The sequence below is a fragment of the Trachurus trachurus genome (assembly GCF_905171665.1).
Source record: "Trachurus trachurus genome assembly, chromosome: 9".
Classification (NCBI taxonomy): Eukaryota; Metazoa; Chordata; class Actinopteri; order Carangiformes; family Carangidae; genus Trachurus; species Trachurus trachurus.
The window spans coordinates 11,709,396-11,729,397 of record NC_139895.1 but is presented as its reverse complement, the minus strand read 5'-3'; the positions used below and the strand labels follow the sequence as shown (position 1 = coordinate 11,729,397).

The 20,002-nt window shown below is 41.7% G+C and overlaps 2 protein-coding genes across 2 annotated transcripts; both read left to right on the top strand.

Annotated features, from left to right (window-relative positions):
- Positions 1–1,456: 1,456 nt before the first annotated feature.
- On the top strand, positions 1,457–19,687 carry LOC310991844 (uncharacterized protein; the record flags this gene model as incomplete). The annotated part of the gene is given in 5 exon segments (XM_083979775.1): positions 1,457–2,870; positions 5,108–5,157; positions 5,159–5,953; positions 11,579–12,160; positions 18,257–19,687. Coding segments are annotated over 5 exon segments (4,272 nt in total).
- LOC310990767 (nuclear factor 7, brain-like) lies at positions 14,481–15,936 on the top strand (the record flags this gene model as incomplete). Its single annotated transcript, XM_083978260.1, has 1 exon — positions 14,481–15,936. One exon carries the CDS (start codon positions 14,481–14,483, stop codon positions 15,912–15,914), a length of 1,434 nt encoding a protein of 477 aa, XP_083834386.1. The 3' UTR covers positions 15,915–15,936.
- Positions 19,688–20,002: the final 315 nt, after the last annotated feature.

Genomic DNA, 20,002 nt, shown 5'->3' with positions numbered 1-20,002 from the left:
GAAGGTTTGATCTTCATTTGTTGTTGTCTTGGTAACACACTTATACATTACACCCCAAACTGTTATTTCTACATGAAGACAGAGTTATAATTATTTTTTCATAATGTCAGACAGACTTGACAGTAACTCCTGTTGTAGTTGTTTTTACAGCTTTCAGAAAACAGATCGAGTCTGTAGGTTGTGTCAATTCTTAAAATAAAATAAAAAATATGTGAGAAGATGTGAAAACAAAATGCTGAAACTGTTTTACTTCATCAGGAGAAAAACTTAACAAATCAAAGGTGTTTATTATCCTGGTTATTATCAGCATCTTGTTCTATGTCAAACAACTTTGTATAATAGTTTATATCCACTGTACTGATGTTTTGATTGTTTCAGTTTTGTGACAGTTTGTTCATCAATTATAATTTTTAATATTCTGATAAATATTTTGATTATTTCATGAGCTTGATAAGTTTTGGATCTGTTGGAAGCAAGTGTTTAAATTTCATTTTATTTCATTAAAACATTTTAATTAAATTACGTCTTCATTTTTATGCTCGGTGTAACATGTAAAAATGGTCAATATGAATGATAAACTACAATGTCCAGTAGCCTAAATGATGATGAGCCGTAGCTACACGTTACAAAACATATTAAACGTCAACATTTTTTTTTTAAAAACAGTGTTTTCTCCATCTTCACTTATTAATGATTCATACTTACTTTTTGTTTTCAAAACAACAAATGTCTTGATGAAACTCTTCCACTCAGTTTTCAGGACACACTATTTAAATGACAAAATCATCTCTTCAACATTTATTTACAAAAGAAAGTAAATGATCTAAAACTATGTGAAGATTAAATCACTGCGTGTTGGACAAGAAGAGTTGTATTAACGATTGTAGTTGATATTTCTGATGCTTGATGATCCTCAAAGAAATATTTATTCAGAATTTTTACACGCAATAAATGAGCTTAACTCAGTTCTACTTTCTACACATTGTACAGTGATTCATGTTGTGTGTTTGAAAGGTGTTTGTTGCACATTGTAGATGAAGTATGTGAGCAGCTGTTGGCACAGAGTTCAGAGTTGAGTGTTTTATTATATTGATCTCTTTATAACACTGTCTTGGACAAACTGCTATTTTCATCAAATTTATGTATAAAAAAATGTTTGACGGATTAAGAATGAGGAAATCATGTTATTGGTGATCAAGAAAACATCTGGTTGACTTGGTGACAGCTCCATCTGCTGGAGACTCAACAACATGACTGCATTTCCTGCCTGTGATAATTTAATCATTGACAAGAGGTAGAAGAAAACGAAAGTACATTTGTCATTGTTGATCAGCGCTGAGACGCCATTACAGGGTGTGAGATCTCTACTGGAAAACACACATTTGGATTATTTTCAAGAGCAGAGTCAGTGACTTGGTGAGTCTCCCTGTTGAAATATAATCAAGATAATAAGGAAATGGCTGAGAGAGCTCTCTTTGAAAGTTACCTGAGGTGTCATGTGTGCACAGAGACTTTCAGAGATCCTGTGTCTCTGAGCTGCCACCACAGCTTCTGTTCAAGCTGCCTGCAACAATTCTGGAAACAAGTTGAAAACAAAAACTGTCCCATTTGTAAAAGGAAATCTTCAAAGGATTTGCCACTAGTGAATTTTACACTGAAGGATCTGGCTGATTCCTTTGCTGTGAGACAGAAACCTGGATCATCAGAGACTGAAAAGCAACATGAGAAACAAATGGTGGTTTGTAGTAAACACCAAGACGAAACTAAATTGTTCTGTAAGGATGAAGCCAAAGCTTTTTGTTCTGTCTGTGAGTTTTCTGTCCACCAGAGTCACAAGGTGGTTCCTGTAGAAGAAGCAGTCAGTGGCCTGAAGGAGCAGCTGAAATCTGACTTAAAGTCTCTGAAGGACAAGAGGAAAAAATACATACAAGTGGAGAAAACATACAATGAAATGATTCAACACTCCAAGAAGCAGCTGTCGTCCACAGAGAGGCAGATCAGAGCAGAGTTCAACAAGCTCCACCAGCTCCTGAAAGAGGAAGAGGAGTCCAGACTGGCAGCTCTGAGGGAGGAAGAGGAGCAGAAGGGGAAGACTATGAGCAGAGAGATGAAGATGATTGAGGAGCAGATCTCCTCTCTGTCAGACAGTATCTGTGCTGTTGAAGAAGAGCTGCAGAAACACAAGGTGGCGTTCCTCAGCAGTTATAAAGCCACTCAGACCAGAGCCAGAGCCCAGTGCTCACTGTCAGATCCACAGCTGCTCTCAGGAGCTCTGATAGATGAGGCCAAACACCTGGGCAACCTGTCCTTCAGAGTCTGGGAGAAGATCAAGGAGAAGGTCCACTTCACTCCTGTCATCCTGGACCCAAACACTGCAGACCCCTGGCTCCATCTGTCTGATGATCTGACCAGTGTGAGCTTTGGAAAGAAAAAGCAGCTTCCTGACAATCCAGAGAGATTTAATAATTCTTCCAATGTCCTGGGCTCCGAGGGCTTCAGCTCAGGGAAACACAGCTGGGAGGTGAAGGTGGGAGATCATCCTTACTGGATTGTGGGTTTGGCAAAAGAGTCAGTTGACAGGAAGGGAGAGATATTTGTTTCACCAAAATATGGAATCTGGTGTTTATATCACCGTGATGGAAAATACAACAATGGTGTTAGTGAGCCTGTGACAGTGAAGAAGAGTCTCCAGAGGATCAGAGTCCAGCTGGACTATGACAGGGGGGAGGTGTCCTTCTACGACCCTGAAGACATGACTCACATCTACACTCACAGAGACACTTTCACTGAGAAACTCTTCCCATATTTTCATGTTTGGAAATCTGGTGATGCTGAAACCACTGATATCAAAATCTGTCCCACTGAGATCAGTCTGTGATGTTCAGGTATGTTAGTTCTTCTATCATGATGGTTTGAGGTTTATTAAACTCTAAACTCATCTTCACACTTTACAGACAACCTGCTTCTACACCTGCTCACCTGTCATTTTGTCTTTAAATCACATTTGATTTGATGCTGAGGGTCACTAAAATATTTATCTGACTGTCTCTGAGCTGCGATATGAAAATGTGTTAAAGCTATAGTGCGTAACTTTGTCGTGCCTGTTAAATGCCCATTGCACTGAAGCCATTACTATGAGATAACACTACACTGATTCTGCAAATGTCCTGCTGTACAGCATTTGTAGTTTTGAATGTTGTATCTACCTGCAACATTCCTGCATTGGCGCACAAGAAATGACGCCCTTTACCTTATGACAAGAAGGGAGGGGGAAGCAGCAGCAGTGAGTCTACTAGCAACAGGTAGAAACAAGTGGCCAAGACACGGTTCAGAAGTGGATTGTACTACACAGAAAAAGCCTTTCTGTTCAGCAGAAGAATACAATCAAAGAAAGAAAGTGAGCAACAGAGAAGACATTTATATTGGTGTTGTTTTTCTTCAGTGGAGAGCCCTGAAAGCAGAAATCACACTGAGGGCTGACACATACTGCTGAGTTGATTAGGATGTGTTGCTAATACTCGTGCGTAATGTAACGCTGAATGTTGCAGCGCAACCGATGTTTTGCAGTGACTTCTCTCAGTGAAAATTCAGTGCTTTTATGTGTTTTTTTTTTTTTTTTCAAGAAAATATATTTGTTTTTGAGAGTTACCAACATTGATTTTTTTTTCTGATCAAGAAGATTAGATCTTCATTTGTTGTTGTCTTGGTAACACAGTTATACATTACACCCCAAACTGTTATTTCCACGTGAAGACAGAGTTATAATTAATTTTTCATAATGTCAGACTTGACAGTAACTCCTGTTGTAGTTGTTTTTACAGCTTTCAGAAAACAGATCGAGTTTGTAGGTTGTGTCAATTCTTAAAATAAAAAATATATATGTGAGAAAATGTGAAAACAAACTAAACAAATCAAAGGTGTTCATTATCCTGGTAATTTTCATCTTTTCTTCTATGTCAAACAACTTTGTAAAATAGTTTATATCCACTGTACTGATGTTTTGATTGTTTCAGTTTTGTTCATCAATTGTAGTTTTTAATATTCTGATAAATATTTTGATTATTTCGTAAGCTTGATAACTTTTGGATCTGTTGGAAGCAAGTGTTTAAATTTCATTTTATTTTGTTAAAAAAATGTAATTAAATTGTGTCTTGATTTTTATGCTCGGTATAACATGTAAAAATGGTCTATATGAATGATAAAATACAATGTCCAGTAAATGATGATGAGCCGTAGCTACACATTACAAAACGTATTAAACATCAACATTTTAAAAAACATTTTCTCCATCTTCATTTATTAATGATTCATACTTACGTTTTGTTTTCAAAACAGCTAATGTCTTGATGAAACTCTTCCACTCAGTTTTCAGGACACACTATTTAAATGACAAAATCAGCTCTTCAACATTTATTTACAAAAGAAAGTAAATTATCTAAAACTATGTGAAGATTAAATCACTGCATGTTGGACGAGAAGAGTTGTATTAACAATTGTAGTTGATATTTCTGATGCTTGATGATCCTCAAAGAAATATTTATTCAGAATTTTTACACACAATAAATGAGCTTAACTCAGTTCTACTTTCTACACATTGTACAGTGATTTATGTTGTGTGCTTGAAAGGTGTTTATTGCACATTGTAGACGAAGTATGTGTGCAGCTGTTGGCTCAGAGCCCAGAGTTGAAAACTGGAACCACAGTTTATGATGATGACAAATTATAATTTAAAGTAGTTTGAATATGAATGTGTTTTTTTTTTCATTATTATCTTGATCTCTTTATAACACTGTCTTGGACCAACTACTATTTTCATCACATTAATGTATTAAAATATGTTTGACAGATCATGTTATTGGTTATCAAGAGGAAAACATCTGGTTGACTTGCTGACAGCTCCATCTGCTGGTGACTCAACAACATGGCTGCATTTCCTGTCAATCATTGACAAGAGGTAGAAGAAAACGAAAGTGCATTTGTCATTCATTGTCGATCAGCGCTGAGACGCCATTACAGGGTGAGATCTCTACTGGAAAACACACGTTTGGATTATTTTCATGTACAGAGTCAGTGACTTGGTGAGTCTCCCTGTTGAAATATAATCAAGATAATAAGGAAATGGCCGAGAGAGCACTTCTTGGAAGTTTCCTGAGTTGCCAGTTGCCACGTGTGTTCAGAGACTTTCAGAGATCCTGTGTCTCTGAGCTGCAACCACAGATTCTGTTCAAGCTGCCTGCAACAATTCTGGGAACAAGCTAAAAACAAAAACTGTCCCATTTGTAAAAGGAGATCTTCAAAGGATCATCCACTGATAGACTTTGCACTGAAGGATGTGGCTGATTCCTTTGCTGGGAGACAGAAATCTGGATCATCAGAGACTGAAAAGCAACATGAAAAACAAATGGTGGTTTGTAGTAAACACCAAGAAGAACCTAAATTGTTCTGTAAGGATGAAGAAAGAGCTGTGTGCACCGTCTGTGATTTTCCTCACCACCAGAGTCACAAGGTGGTTCCTGTAGAAGAAGCAGTCAGTGACCTGAAGGAGCAGCTGAAATCTGACTTAAAGTCTCTGCAGGACAAGAGGAAAAAATACAAACAAGTGGAGAAAACATACGATGAAATGGTTCAACACTCCAAGAAGCAGCTGTCGTCCACAGAGAGGCAGATCAGAGCAGAGTTCAACAAGCTCCACCAGCTCCTGAAAGAGGAAGAGGAGTCCAGACTGGCAGCTCTGAGGGAGGAAGAGGAGCAGAAGGGGAAGACTATGAGCAGAGAGATGAAGATGATTGAGGAGCAGATCTCCTCTCTGTCAGACAGTATCTGTGCTGTTGAAGAAGAGCTGCAGAAACACAAGGTGGCGTTCCTCAGCAGTTATAAAGCCACTCAGACCAGAGCCAGAGCCCAGTGCTCACTGTCAGATCCACAGCTGCTCTCAGGAGCTCTGATAGATGAGGCCTGTTATATCTTCCGTCTTATTAATATAACAATGATTTGTCGGACCACGACGTCTCTTCAAAGATTTATTGATAGCGGTACAACTTGTTAGCCCATGGCTACCCTGGCAACAACAACCTAGCACAGGTTACCCAGCATGCACCAGGTGCATCTCAACTACGGGTCCTAGTGTAACCCAAAATACACAACATCTCCTCCCCTCTTACAAAGGATGTACTACAGAATTAACAGGTGAGTGTTTACTCAAATTCTCCTGTCTTCACTGTAACATGACAGTAACAATATCACAAACATTTCCCCATTTCTCTTTATCCATTCAACTAACTGTACGGTGTAACAACAACTCTCTGTTTTAATAATTCTTTTCCTTATAATTATCCTAACTTGGGAGCGAGGGTGGACTACCTCAACCCCCCCCCATGACCCATGGGGATTATTCTGCCCCGTTGACTTGGGTCAGGTGCTCTAACTTAATAACTCAGACGAACAGGAGACCGCCGCTCTCTGGTGGGGTATCTGCGGTCTGTAGAAACATCAGTCTCTGTGTTCTCTGGTGTAGAGTCTGCTTCTGGCACTGATGCAGCAGAAGATGTCACAGTCTCTTTTCCAGTCACATCCGCAACTGGAACCGTTGTCCCTGGTGTGTTTACTTGCACTGGTGGATAAACTGATGAGTTGATGAGTGCCTCATTAGGATCTTCAAAAGACCGTTCCGCAGACACTGGTGAGGTCTGTAGAAGTTGATCCACGTGCCTTCTCCAAACACTATCAGCAACTTGTACTGTGTATGAGACTGGTCCAGTTTGTGCAATAACAGTTGCAGGAACCCACTTAAGTTCACCTCTGTAGTTCCTAGCAAGCACAGATTCACCAGAGCTGAAAACTCTCTCCTTGACCCGTTGACCCCTGTACATTATTTGTTTCTCTTGTTGTTTCTGTACAGTGTCTTTCACTGCTGACGGTTTCAAGAGATCAAAGGTCGTGCGCAGATCTCTCTTGAACATCAGGTTGGCGGGAGACGTCTTTGTGGTTGCATGTGGACTGTTCCGGTAGTTAAGGAGAAATTTGTGCAGTCTCTGATGTAGTGTTCCTTGACCTTGTGATGTTTTCAGTGCGTGTTTCATTGTCTGAACAAACCTTTCTGCGAGGCCATTTGTTGCAGGATGGTATGGAGCTGATGTAATGTGTTGCACTCCGTTAGCCTGCAGAAAAGCCTCCATTTCCTGTGAAACCAGTTGAGGTCCATTGTCAGAGACTAGCTGTGTAGGAGATCCAAACCTACTGAACATTTCTCCTAGTGCTTCTATGGTCTTCTCTGTGGTGGTTGATTTCATGATAGTCACTTCAGGCCATTTGCTGTGTGCATCAACAGCAACAAGAAACATTCTGTCCTCATATGGACCTGCAAAGTCAATGTGCACACGATGCCATGGCTCCTGTGGGAACTCCCAGGGGTGAAGAGGAGCTAGTGGCGGGTTGTTTCGGACCTTGTGACAAGATGAACAGCTTTTAGCTATCTCTTCAATCTGTTTGTCCATATTTGGCCACCAAAAATAGCTTCTTGCTATTTCCTTCATTCTCACTATTCCACTGTGTCCTGCATGAAGTTGCTGTAACACTTTTGTTTGAAGTGACAGGGGAATAGTGACTCTCCTCCCCCATAGCAAACATCCCGACTGAACAGAAAGCTCCGCCCGCTTCCCAAGGAAGGGCTTCAAGTTTGCATCCTCACCTGCAGGAAGACCCTTAATGATCAAGTCCATCACTGCCGACAACACAGGGTCATTTCTGGTCGCTTTCTTTACCTGTACAGCTGAGACAGGTGCTTTTTCTACCTCCCTGAAGTAGAGAATCTCCGCAGTGTCCGAGTCCGGCTTCTTGACAGGAAGTGGTAACCTGGATAAACCATCAGCGTTGCAGTGAGACTCTGCTTTGCGATACTTTATGTCATACGAATGTCCAGACAACAGCAACGCCCACCTCTGCAGACGAGACGCAGCAAGGGACGGAATCCCTGTGTGAGGTCCCAGGATGGTTGTGAGAGGTCGGTGGTCAGTTAAAAGTGTAAACTTCCTACCATATAAGTACTGGTGAAATTTTCTAACACCAAATACAATGCTCAGAGCCTCTCGTTCCAACTGAGCATAATTGGACTCAGCCTTGTTTAATGTTCTCGATGCAAAAGCAATTGGCTTTTCCTGGCCATTTGGCAGTACGTGGGAAATCACTGCCCCTACTCCATACGGAGAGGCATCGCAGGCCAGCTGAATCGGGAGCGAAGGATTGAAGTGGGTTAGGACCTCCGACGCAGTCAGTGAATCCTTCGCCTTCTGAAAAGCCTCTTGGCAGCTTGCTGTCCACTGCCATGCTTCCTCTTTGCGTAGCAGGTTATGTAGTGGTTTCAGAAGCGATGCCAAGCTCGGTATAAACCGTCCGTAGTAATTCAACAGTCCTAAGAATGACTTAAAGGGATAGTTCAACATTTTGGCAAATTGGCCCATTGCCATAATCGCTATAGTCATAGCAGTAGGTTCATTACCTTTAATTGTAGGTGTAAGCTATTTTCAGTACGGCGGAGCGCAGCAGCTGGCTGCTCAGAGCTACGCTATGGAGGCTAATGGAATTTCTTGGTTTCCCTCATTAAACTCATCAAATTCAACATCCCAAAACTCCACAGCGCTTTTGTAGACAAGTTGTGACCTGCACAACCACCACGCTATGAGATAATGACGGAACGATACGAAACGGAGCCGTTTTCGAGGTAAATACAGGGTAAATACGGAGACTGCTTGCTGAAAAACTGTCCCTGAACGCAACTCGCATCAGCGGTTTTGTATGAATTTACCTCGAAAACGGCTCCGTTTCGTATCGTTCCGTCATTATCTCATAGCGTGGTGGTTGTGCAGCTCACAACTTGTCTACAAAAGCGCTGTGGAGTTTTGGGATTTTGTATTTGATGAGTTTGATGAGGGAAACCAAGAAATTCCCTTAGCCTCCATAGCGTAGCTCTGAGCAGCCTGCTGCTGCGCTCCGCTGTACTAAAAATAGCTTACACCTACAATTAAAGGTAACGAACCTACTGCTATGACTATAGCAATTATGGCAATGGGCCAATTTGCCAAAATGTTGAACTATCCCTTTAAGCTGGCTGACATTTTGTGGTGGGGGTGCGTCCACAATCGCTGTGATTTTTGAAGGTGCAGTATGTAGTCCATTAGCGTCGATCACATGACCTAAATATTCAACAGATGACTGGAAGAAGTCACATTTCTCTTTACGGACTCTCAATCCGTATTCCTTCAGTCTCTGAAGAGTTGCATCCAAGTTGCGCAGATGCTCTTCATCATCTGCTCCTGTACACAGGATATCATCCAGGTAACACTGCACTCCAGGTAATCCGCTCAGGATTTGATCAATAGCTCGCTGAAACAATGCCGGGGCTGATGTGATGCCAAAAGGCAATCTGCAGTATCGAAAAAGTCCCTTATGTGTGTTGACAGTCAGCATTTCACGTGACTGCTCTTCAACATGCATTTGTAAGTAAGCCTGGTTGAGATCTATTTTGCTGAACTTCTGTCCCCCACTCAGGCCAGCAAACAAGTCATTGATCAGAGGAAGAGGATACTGCTCGGCTGTTAATACAGGATTCACTGTTACCTTGAAATCTCCGCAGATCCGAATTCCTCCGTCCTTTTTCGGAACCGGGACGATGGGCGTGGCCCACTCGCTTGTCGTCACAGGCTCCAGAACTCCATTCTTGACCAGCGCATCCAAGTCAGCCTCCACCTTGGGCCGAATGGCGTATGGCACCGGCCGAGCCTTCATGAACACTGGTTTGCTGTCAGGTTTGATATGCAGCTTCACTGTTATTTTTTTCATGCTGCCCAACTCCTCACGAAAAACATCCTTGTGCTTTTCCAGGATAGTCTGCAGCTGCGTGGAACCGTGTGACAGCTTCCTTATTTCCTGCCAGTTGAGTCTGATTCTCTTGAGCCACTCACGCCCCATTATGGCAGGACAGTTCTTTTGGGTAACGTACACTGGCAGCTTGGCAGTTTGATCATTACAATGAACAGTCACCTCTGTCATTCCTTTAATCTGCACTCGATGCCCAGTGTACCCTTTAAAAACTGTGTCGGAAGGTTGGAGTGGAAGGTGCTTCAGAAACTTCCTGTAAACATCATATGACACTAATGATGCTTTTGAACCTGTGTCTATCTGCATTTTTACAGAATGTCCTTCCAGCTTGGGTCTGGCCCAAAAGCCGTCTGAAGTGTCATCAACAGTCAATATTCGCACAGTATTTATTGCAGTCGACACTTCTTCTTCTGAGGAATCACTCAGTCTGCCCTCATCATGCTTGACTGTGCGAACATGTCTTTCCTTTTTGAATTTTGCCATGTCTCTTTTATTTCCAAACTTTGAGCCTTTATCCATGCCCTTCTTGTTCCTGCATGCACGTGCAACGTGGCCTTTTTTCCCACAGTTGTTGCAGTCCATTTCCTTGCACCAGCAATCATTAGCAAGGTGTCCTAACTTGCCACAGCGGAAACATGGTCCTTGTGCATTTGTTTTACCACTGTCCACCTTGTATATTCTGCCTGTAGCATGCAGAGCATGAGCTTCTCTTGAAGCCAGTTCCATGGTCACACTGATATTAATTGCCTTGTCAAGAGTCAAGTCACTTTCTGTGAGTAATTTCTTCTGTGCAGCTTCATTTCTTAATCCACACACCAGTCTGTCTCTTAATGTGTCATTTAAAGCATCTTTAAACTCACAGTATTCAGCTAATTTCCGCAATGATGCAACAAACATGGTGACCGACTCACCCTCTTCTTGGTTGCGTTTGTGAAACCTGAATCTTTCAGCGATCACCAGGGGCTTGGGTGAAAAATGCTTGGTCAGTGTGTCCACAATTTCTTCGAAAGTTTTACTGCCTGGCTTTGCTGGTTGTACAAGGCTCCGTAGCAGGTTAAAAGTCTTTGGCCCCATCACACTCAAAAAAGTGGGCACCAGCTTTTCATCCTCTATTTCATTAGCCTCGACGAAATATTCGAACCGCTCTGTGTAGGAGCCCCATTGCTCCGTGCTTTCGTCGAAGGGACCGATCGAGCCAATAACTCCAGCCATTTTCTGCTCCTGGTTAAAAGGCGTTCCTCCCTTCACAACTGCTCCTTCTCGTAATGTCGAGCCTTTTTCCGGCGTTACTCACGGTGTTTTTCCTTTCCTTTTTTCCCGCTGCATACTCCTCCCCGCTTAGCTGAAGGCAGTCGCATCCACCGGAGCACACACGGCGAAGCTTCCCTCTCCGGCGGCGTCTAACACCCGGGCAGCGCGAGGCATCGGCAGGGAAAAAAACAAAACAAAAACGGCATAAAATATTCCTCCGTCGCGGACTGCAGCGTCGGTCCAGTCGTCCTCGTCGCCACTTTTGTTATATCTTCCGTCTTATTAATATAACAATGATTTGTCGGACCACGACGTCTCTTCAAAGATTTATTGATAGCGGTACAACTTGTTAGCCCATGGCTACCCTGGCAACAACAACCTAGCACAGGTTACCCAGCATGCACCAGGTGCATCTCAACTACGGGTCCTAGTGTAACCCAAAATACACAACAAGGCCAAACACCTGGGCAACCTGTCCTTCAGAGTCTGGGAGAAGATCAAGGAGAAGGTCCACTTCACTCCTGTCATCCTGGACCCAAACACTGCACATCCCTGGCTCCATCTGTCTGATGATCTGACCAGTCTTAGATATGGAGACACAGAGCAGCAGCTTCCTGACAATCCAGAGAGAAACACTAAGTATACCACTGTCCTGGGCTCTGAGGGCTTCAGCTCAGGGAAACACAGCTGGGGGGTGGAGGTGGGAGATCATCCTGCCTGGAATGTGGGTTTGGCTAAAGAGTCAGTTGACAGGAAGGGAGAACGATACCCTTCACGTGAATATGGAGTCTGGTGTTTAAGGCACCGTGATGGAAAATACACCAATGGTGATGGTGAGACTGTGACAGTGAAGAAGAGTCTCCAGAGGATCAGAGTCCAGCTGGACTATGACAGGGGGGAGGTGTCCTTCTACGACCCTAAATACATGACTCACATCTACACTCACAGAGACACTTTCACTGAGAAACTCTTCCCATATTTTCATGTTTGGAAATCTGGTGATGCTGAAACCACTGATATCAAAATCTGTCCCACTGAGATCAGTCTGTGATGTTCAGGGACGTTAGTTTTTCTGTCATGATGGTTTGAGGTTTATTAAACTCTAAACTCATCATCACACATTACAGCCAACCTGCTTCTACACCTGCTCACCTGTCATATATCACATTTGATTTGATGCTGAGGGTCACTGAAATGTTTATCTAACTGTCTCTGAGCTGTGATATGAATTATCCAGAAATGTGTTAAAGATATAGTGCGTAACTTTGTCCTGCCCCTTAAATGTCCGTTGCACTGAAGCCATTACTATGAGATAACACTACACTGATTAGCTCTGCAAGTCTCCTGCGGTACAGCATTTGTTGTTTTGAATGTTGTATCCACCTGCAACATTCCTGCATTGGCGCACAAGAAACAACGCCCTTTACCTCATGACAAGAAGGGAGGGGGAAGCAGCAGCAGTGAGTCTACTAGCAACAGGTAGAAACAAGTGCCCAAGACACGGTTCAGAAGTGGATTGTACTACACAGAAAAAGTCTTTCTGTTCAGCAGAAGAATACAATCAAAGAAAGAATTCAAGTGAGCAACGGAAAAGACATTTACATTGGTGTTGTTTTTCCTCAGTGGAGAGCCCTGAAAGCAGAAATCACACTGAGGGCTGACACAGATGTCACTTTACTGCTGAGTTGATTAGGATGTGTTGCTAATACTCGTGTGTGATGTAACGCTGAACGTTGCAGCGCGACCAATGTTTTGCGGTGACTTCTCTCAGTGAAAATTCAGTGATTTTATGAGTTACTGGAATGAGTGAAACGTTTTTTTTTTTTCAAGAAAATGTATTTTGTTTTTGAGAGTTACCAACATTGATTTTTTTTTTCTGATCAAGAAGGTTTGATCTTCATTTGTTGTTGTCTTGGTAACACAGTCATACATTACACCCCAAACTGTTATTTCCACATGAAGACAGAGTTATAATTAATTTTTCATAATGTCAGACTTGACAGTAACTCCTGTTGTTGTTGTTTTTACAGCTTTCAGAAAACAGAGCGAGTTTGTAGGTTGTCTCAATTCTTAAAATAAAATAATAATATGTGAGAAAATGTGAAAACAAACTAAACAAATCAAAGGTGTTCATTATCCTGGTAATTTTCATCTTTTCTTCTATGTCAAACAACTTTGTAAAATAGTTTATATCCACTGTACTGATGTTTTGATTGTTTCAGTTTTGTTCATCAATTGTAGTTTTTAATATTCTGATAAATATTTTGATTATTTCATGGGCTTGATAACTTTTGGATCTGTTGGAAGCAAGTGTTTTAATTTTATTTTATTTTGAGCAAAAATGTTATTATATTGTGTCTTGATTTTTATGCTCGGTATAACATGTAAAAATGGTCTATATGAATGATAAACTACAATGTCCAGTAAAAGATGATGAGCAGGAGCTAAACATTACAAAACGTATTAAACGTCACCATTTTAAAACCAGTGTTTTCTCCATCTTCATGTATTAATGATTTATACTTACTTTTTGTTTTCAAAACAGCAAATGTCTTGATGAAACTCTTCCACTCTGTTTTCAGGACACACTATTTAAATGACAAAATCAGCTCTTCAACATTTATTTACAAAAGAAAGTAAATTATCTAAAACTATGTGAAGATTAAATCACTGCGTGTTGGATGAGAAGAGTTGTATTAACAACTGTAGTTGATATTTCTGATGCTATTTGATGATACTCATAGAAATATTTATTCAGAATCTTAACACACAATAAATGAGCTTAACTGTGTTCTACTTTCTACACATGTACAGTGATTCATGTTGTGTGTTTGAAAGGTTTTGTTGCACAGTGTAGACGAAGTATGTGTGCAGCTGTTGGTTCAGAGTCCAGAGTTGAAAACTGGAACCACAATTTATGATGATGACAAATTATAATTTCCAGTAGTTTGAATATGAATGAGCTCAACATTTTTTTTTTTTTTAATCTTGATTTCTTTATAACACTGTCTTGGACAAACTGCTATTTTCATCACATTTATGTATTAAAATATGTTTAGGATTAAGAATGAGGAAATCATGTTATTGGTGATCAAGAGGAAAACGTCTGGTTGACTTGCTGACAGCTCCATCTGCTGGAGACTCAACAACATGGCTGCATTTCCTGCCTGTGATAATTTAATCATTGACAAGAGGTAGGAGAAAACGAAAGTACATTTGTCATTGCTGATCAGCGCTGAGACGCCATTACAGGGTGAGAGATCTCTACTGGAAAACACATGTTTGGATTATTTTCAAGAGCAGAGTCAGTGACTTGGTGAGTCTCCCTGTTGAAATATAATCAAGATAATAGGGAAATGGCTGAGAGAGCTCTCTTTGGAAGTTTCCTGAGTTGCCACGTGTGTTCAGAGACTTTCAGAGATCCTGTGTCTCTGAGCTGCAACCACAGATTCTGTTCAAGCTGCCTGCAACAATTCTGGGAACAAGCGAAAAACAAAAACTGTCCCATTTGTAAAAGGAAAACTTCAAAGGATCATCTCGAGATAGACTTTGCACTGAAGGGTTTGGCTGATTCCTTTGCTGGGAGACAGAAAACTGGATCATCAGAGACTGAAAAGCAACATGAAAAACAAATGGTGGTTTGTAGTAAACATCAAGAAGAACCTAGATTGTTCTGTAAGGATGAAGATCGAGCTGTGTGTCCTGTCTGTGAGTTTTCTCTCCACCAGAGTCACAAGGTGGTTCCTGTAGAAGAAGCAGTCAGTGACCTGAAGCAGCAGCTGAAATCTGACTTAAAGTCTCTGCAGGACAAGAAGAACAAATACAAACAAGTGGAGAAAACATACAATGAAATGATTCAACACTCCAAGAAGCAGCTGTCGTCCACAGAGGGGCGGATCAGAGCAGAGTTCAACAAGCTCCACCAGCTCCTGAAAGAGGAAGAGGAGTCCAGACTGGCAGCTCTGAGGGAGGAAGAGGAGCAGAAGGGGAAGACTATGAGCAGAGAGATGAAGATGATTGAGGAGCAGAGCTCCTCTCTGTCAGACAGTATCTGTGCTGTTGAAGAAGAGCTGCAGAAACACAAGGTGGCGTTCCTCAGCAGTTATAAAGCCACTCAGACCAGAGCCAGAGCCCAGTGCTCACTGTCAGATCCACAGCTGCTCTCAGGAGCTCTGATAGATGAGGCCAAACACCTGGGCAACCTGTCCTTCAGAGTCTGGGAGAAGATCAAGGAGAAGATCAAGGAGAAGGTCCACTTCACTCCTGTCATCCTGGACCCAAACACTGCACATCCCTGGCTCCATCTGTCTGATGATCTGACTAGTGTGAGATTTGGAGACACAAAGCAGCTTCCTGACAATCCAGAGAGACACACCAAGTATCACACTGTCCTGGGCTCTGAGGGCTTCAGCTCAGGGAAACACAGCTGGGAGGCGGAGGTGGGAGATCATCCTCGCTGGAATGTGGGTTTGGCTAAAGAGTCCGTTGACAGGAAGGGAGAACGATTTGCTTCACCAAAATATGGAGTCTGGTGTTTATGGCATGGTGATGGAAAATACACCAATGGTGTTAGTGTGCCTGTGACAGTGGAGAAGAGTCTCCAGAGGATCAGAGTCCAGCTGGACTATGACAGGGGGGAGGTGTCCTTCTACGACGCTGAAGACATGACTCACATCTACACTCACAGAGACACTTTCACTGAGAAACTCTTCCCATATTTCAGTGTTGAACCGTCTGGTGATGGTAAAACCTCTGATATCAAAATGTGTCCCACTGAGATCAGTCTGTGACGTTCAGGTATGTTAGTTTTTCTATCATGATGGTTTGAGGTTTATTAAACTCTAAACTCATCATCACACTTTACAGCCAACCTGCTTCTACACCTGCTCACCTGTCATTTTGTCTTTACACACATTTGATTTGATGCTGAGGGTCACTAAAATATTTATCTGACTGTCTCTGAGCTGTGATATGAATTATCCAGAAATGTGTTAAAGCTATAGTGCGTAACTTTGTCATGCCCGTTAAATGTCCGTTGCATCGAAGCCATTACTATGAGATAACACTACACTGATCAGCTCTGCAAGTCTCCTGCGGTACAGCATTTGTTGTTATGAATTTTGTATCATCATCGTCATGCAACATTCCTGCACTAGCACACAGGAAATGATGTGTTTTACCTCATGACAAGAAGGGAGGGGGGAGCAGCAGCAGTGAGTTTATAGCAACAGGTAGAAACAAGTGGCCAAGACACAGTTCAGAAGTGGATTGTACTACACAGAAAAAAGCCTTTCTATTCAGCAGAAGAATATACAATCAAAGAAAGAAAGTGAGCAACGGGGAAGACATTTACATTGGTGTTGTTTTTCCTCAGTGGAGAGCCCTGAAAGCAGAAATCACACTGAGGGCTGACACAGATGTCATGTCACTTTACTGCTGAGTTGATTAGGATGTGTTGCTATATACTCTTGTGTGAGATGTAACGCTGAACGTTGCAGCGCGACCGATGTTTGCGGTGACTTCTCTCAGTGAAAATTCAGTGTTTTTATGTGTTACTGGAATGACTGAAAAGTTTTTTTTCAAGAAAATGTATTTTGTTTTTGAGAGTTACCAACATGGATTATTTTTTTGATTAAGGTTTGATCTTCATTTATTGTTGTCTTGGTAACACACTTATACATTACACACCAAACTGTTAATTTCCTCATGAAGACAGAGTTATAATTAATTTTTCATAATGTCAGACTGATTCTTGATAGTAACTCCTGTTGTTGTTTTTACAGCTTTCAGAAAATACATCGAGTCTGTAGGTTGTGTCAATTCTTAAAATAACAATAATAATATGTGAGAAGATGTGAAAACAAAATGCTGAAACTGTTTTACTTCATCAGGAGAAAAACTTAACAAATCAAAGGTGTTCATTACCCTGGTTATTATCAGCATCTTGTTCTATGTCAAACAACTTAGTATAATAGTTTATATCCACTGTACTGATGTTTTGATTGTTTCAGTTTTGTGACAGTTTGTCCATCAAATTTTTAATATTCTGATAAATATTTTGATTATTTCATGAGCTTGATAACTTTTGGATCTGTTGGAAGCAAGTGTTTTAATTTCATTTTATTTCATTCAAAAAACGTAATTATATTGTGTCTTGATTTTTATGCTCGGTATAACATGTAAAAATGGTCTATATGAATGATAAACTACAATGTCCAGTAAATGATGATGAGCCGTAGCTACGCATTACAAAACGTGCTAAACGTCACCATTTTAAAACCAGTGTTTTCTCCATCTTCACTTATTAATGATTCATACTTACTTTTTGTTTTCAAAACAGCAAATGTCTTGATGAAACTCTTCCACTCAGTTTTCAGGACACACTATTTAAATGACAAAATCAGCTCTTCAACATTTATTTACAAAAGAAAGTAAATTATCTAAAACTATGTGAAGATTAAATCACTGCATGTTGGACGAGAAGAGTTGTATTAACAATTGTAGTTGATATTCCTGATGCTTGATGATCCTCAAATAAATATTTATTAAGAATTTTTATACACAATAAATGAGCTTAACTGAGTTCTACTTTCTACACATGTACAGTGATTCATGTTGTCTGTTTGAAAGGTTTTGTTGCACATTGTAGACGAACTATGTGTGCAGCTGTTGGTTCAGAGTTCAGAGTTGAAAACTGGAACCACAATTTATGATGATGACAAATTATCATTTCCAGTAGTTTGAATATGAATGTGTTTTTTATTATTATCTTGATCTCTTTATAACACTGTCTTGGACCAACTACTATTTTCATCACATTTGTGTATTAAAATATGATTAGGATTAAGAATGAGGAAATCATGTTATTGGTTATCAAGAGGAAAACATCTGGTTGACTTGCTGACAGCTCCATCTCCTGGTGACTCAACAACATGGCTGCATTTCCTTCCTGTCAATTTAATCATTGACAAGAGGTCGAAGAAAGCGAAAGTACATTTGTCATTGTTGATCAGCGCTGAGACGCATTACAGGGTGAGAGATCTCTACTGGAAAACACACGTTTGGATTATTTTCAAGTACAGAGCCAGTGACTTGGTGAGTCTCCCTGTTGAAATATTATCAAGATAATAAGGAAATGGCTGAGAGAGCTCTCTTTGAAAGTTTCCTGAGTTGCCACGTGTGTTCAGAGACTTTCAGAGATCCTGTGTCTCTGAGCTGCAACCACAACTTCTGTTCAAGCTGCCTGCAACAGTTCTGGGAACAAGCTGAAAACAAAAACTGTCCCATTTGTAAAAGGAAATCTTCAAAGGATTTTCCACGAGTGAATTTTACTCTGAAGGATCTGGCTGATTCCTTTGCTGGGAGACAGAAAACTGGTTCATCAGAGACTGAAAAGCAACATGAGAAACAAATGGTGGTTTGCAGTAAACATCAAGAAGAACCTAAATTGTTCTGTAAGGATGAAGAAAGAGCTGTGTGTCCTGTCTGTGAGTTTTCAGTCCACCAGAGTCACAAGGTGGTTCCTGTAGATGAAGCAGTCAGTGACCTGAAGCAGCAGCTGAAATCTGACTTAAAGTCTCTGCGGGACAAGAGGAAAAAATACAAACAAGTGGAGAAAACATACAATGAAATGGTTCAACACTCCAAGAAGCAGCTGTTGTCCACAGAGAGGCAGATCAGAGCAGAGTTCAACAAGCTCCACCAGCTCCTGAAAGAGGAAGAGGAGTCCAGACTGGCAGCTCTGAGGGAGGAAGAGGAGCAGAAGGGGAAGACTATGAGCAGAGAGATGAAGATGATTGAGGAGCAGATCTCCTCTCTGTCAGACAGTATCTGTGCTGTTGAAGAAGAGCTGCAGAAACACAAGGTGGCGTTCCTCAGCAGTTATAAAGCCACTCAGACCAGAGCCAGAGCCCAGTGCTCACTGTCAGATCCACAGCTGCTCTCAGGAGCTCTGATAGATGAGGCCAAACACCTGGGCAACCTGTCCTTCAGAGTCTGGGAGAAGATCAAGGAGAAGGTCCACTTCACTCCTGTCATCCTGGACCCAAACACTGCAAGTCCCTGGCTCCATCTGTCTGATGGCCTGACCAGTGTGAGACAAGGAGACAAAGAGCAGCAGCTTCCTGACAATCCAGAGAGAAACACTAATCATGCCCACATACTGGGCTCTGAGGGCTTCAGCTCAGGGAAACACAGCTGGGAGGTGGAGGTGGGAGATCATCCTCGCTGGACTGTGGGTTTGGCTGAAGAGTCAGCTGACAGGAAGGGAGAGTTATTTGTTTCACCAGAATATGGAATCTGGTGTTTATTGTATGATGATGGAGAATACACCAGTGGTGATGATGGTGAGACTTTGACAGTGAAGAAGAGTCTCCAGAGGATCAGAGTCCAGCTGGACTATGATGGGGGGGAGGTGTCCTTCTACGACCCTGAAGACATGACTCACATCTACACTCACAGAGACACTTTCACTGAGAAACTCTTCCCATTTTTTTATGTTGGACCGTCTGGTGATGCTGAAACCTCTGATATCAAAATGTGTCCCACTGAGATCAGTCTGTGACTGAGAAGGTGTTGTTTTTCCTCAGTGGAGAGCCCTGAAAGCAGAAATCACACTGAGGGCTGAGAGTATAGCCGTGTTTCCATTGCAGGAACTTCGGGGTAATTTTACGGGGCCAGCCCCGTTGGTGCGTGTTTCCACTGCACTCCCCCAAAAGGGCCATATACAGGAACTTTTACGGGGGCCAACGGAGTACCTACTCCAGGGTAGGTACTCCATTCGGCCCTGAAAGGCTCCTGGGTGGGGCTCGAGGTTAACCCGGCACTGATTGGCTAAAGCTAGAGCAGGCTCTGACGCTACCAGAAAGCACCAAAACAA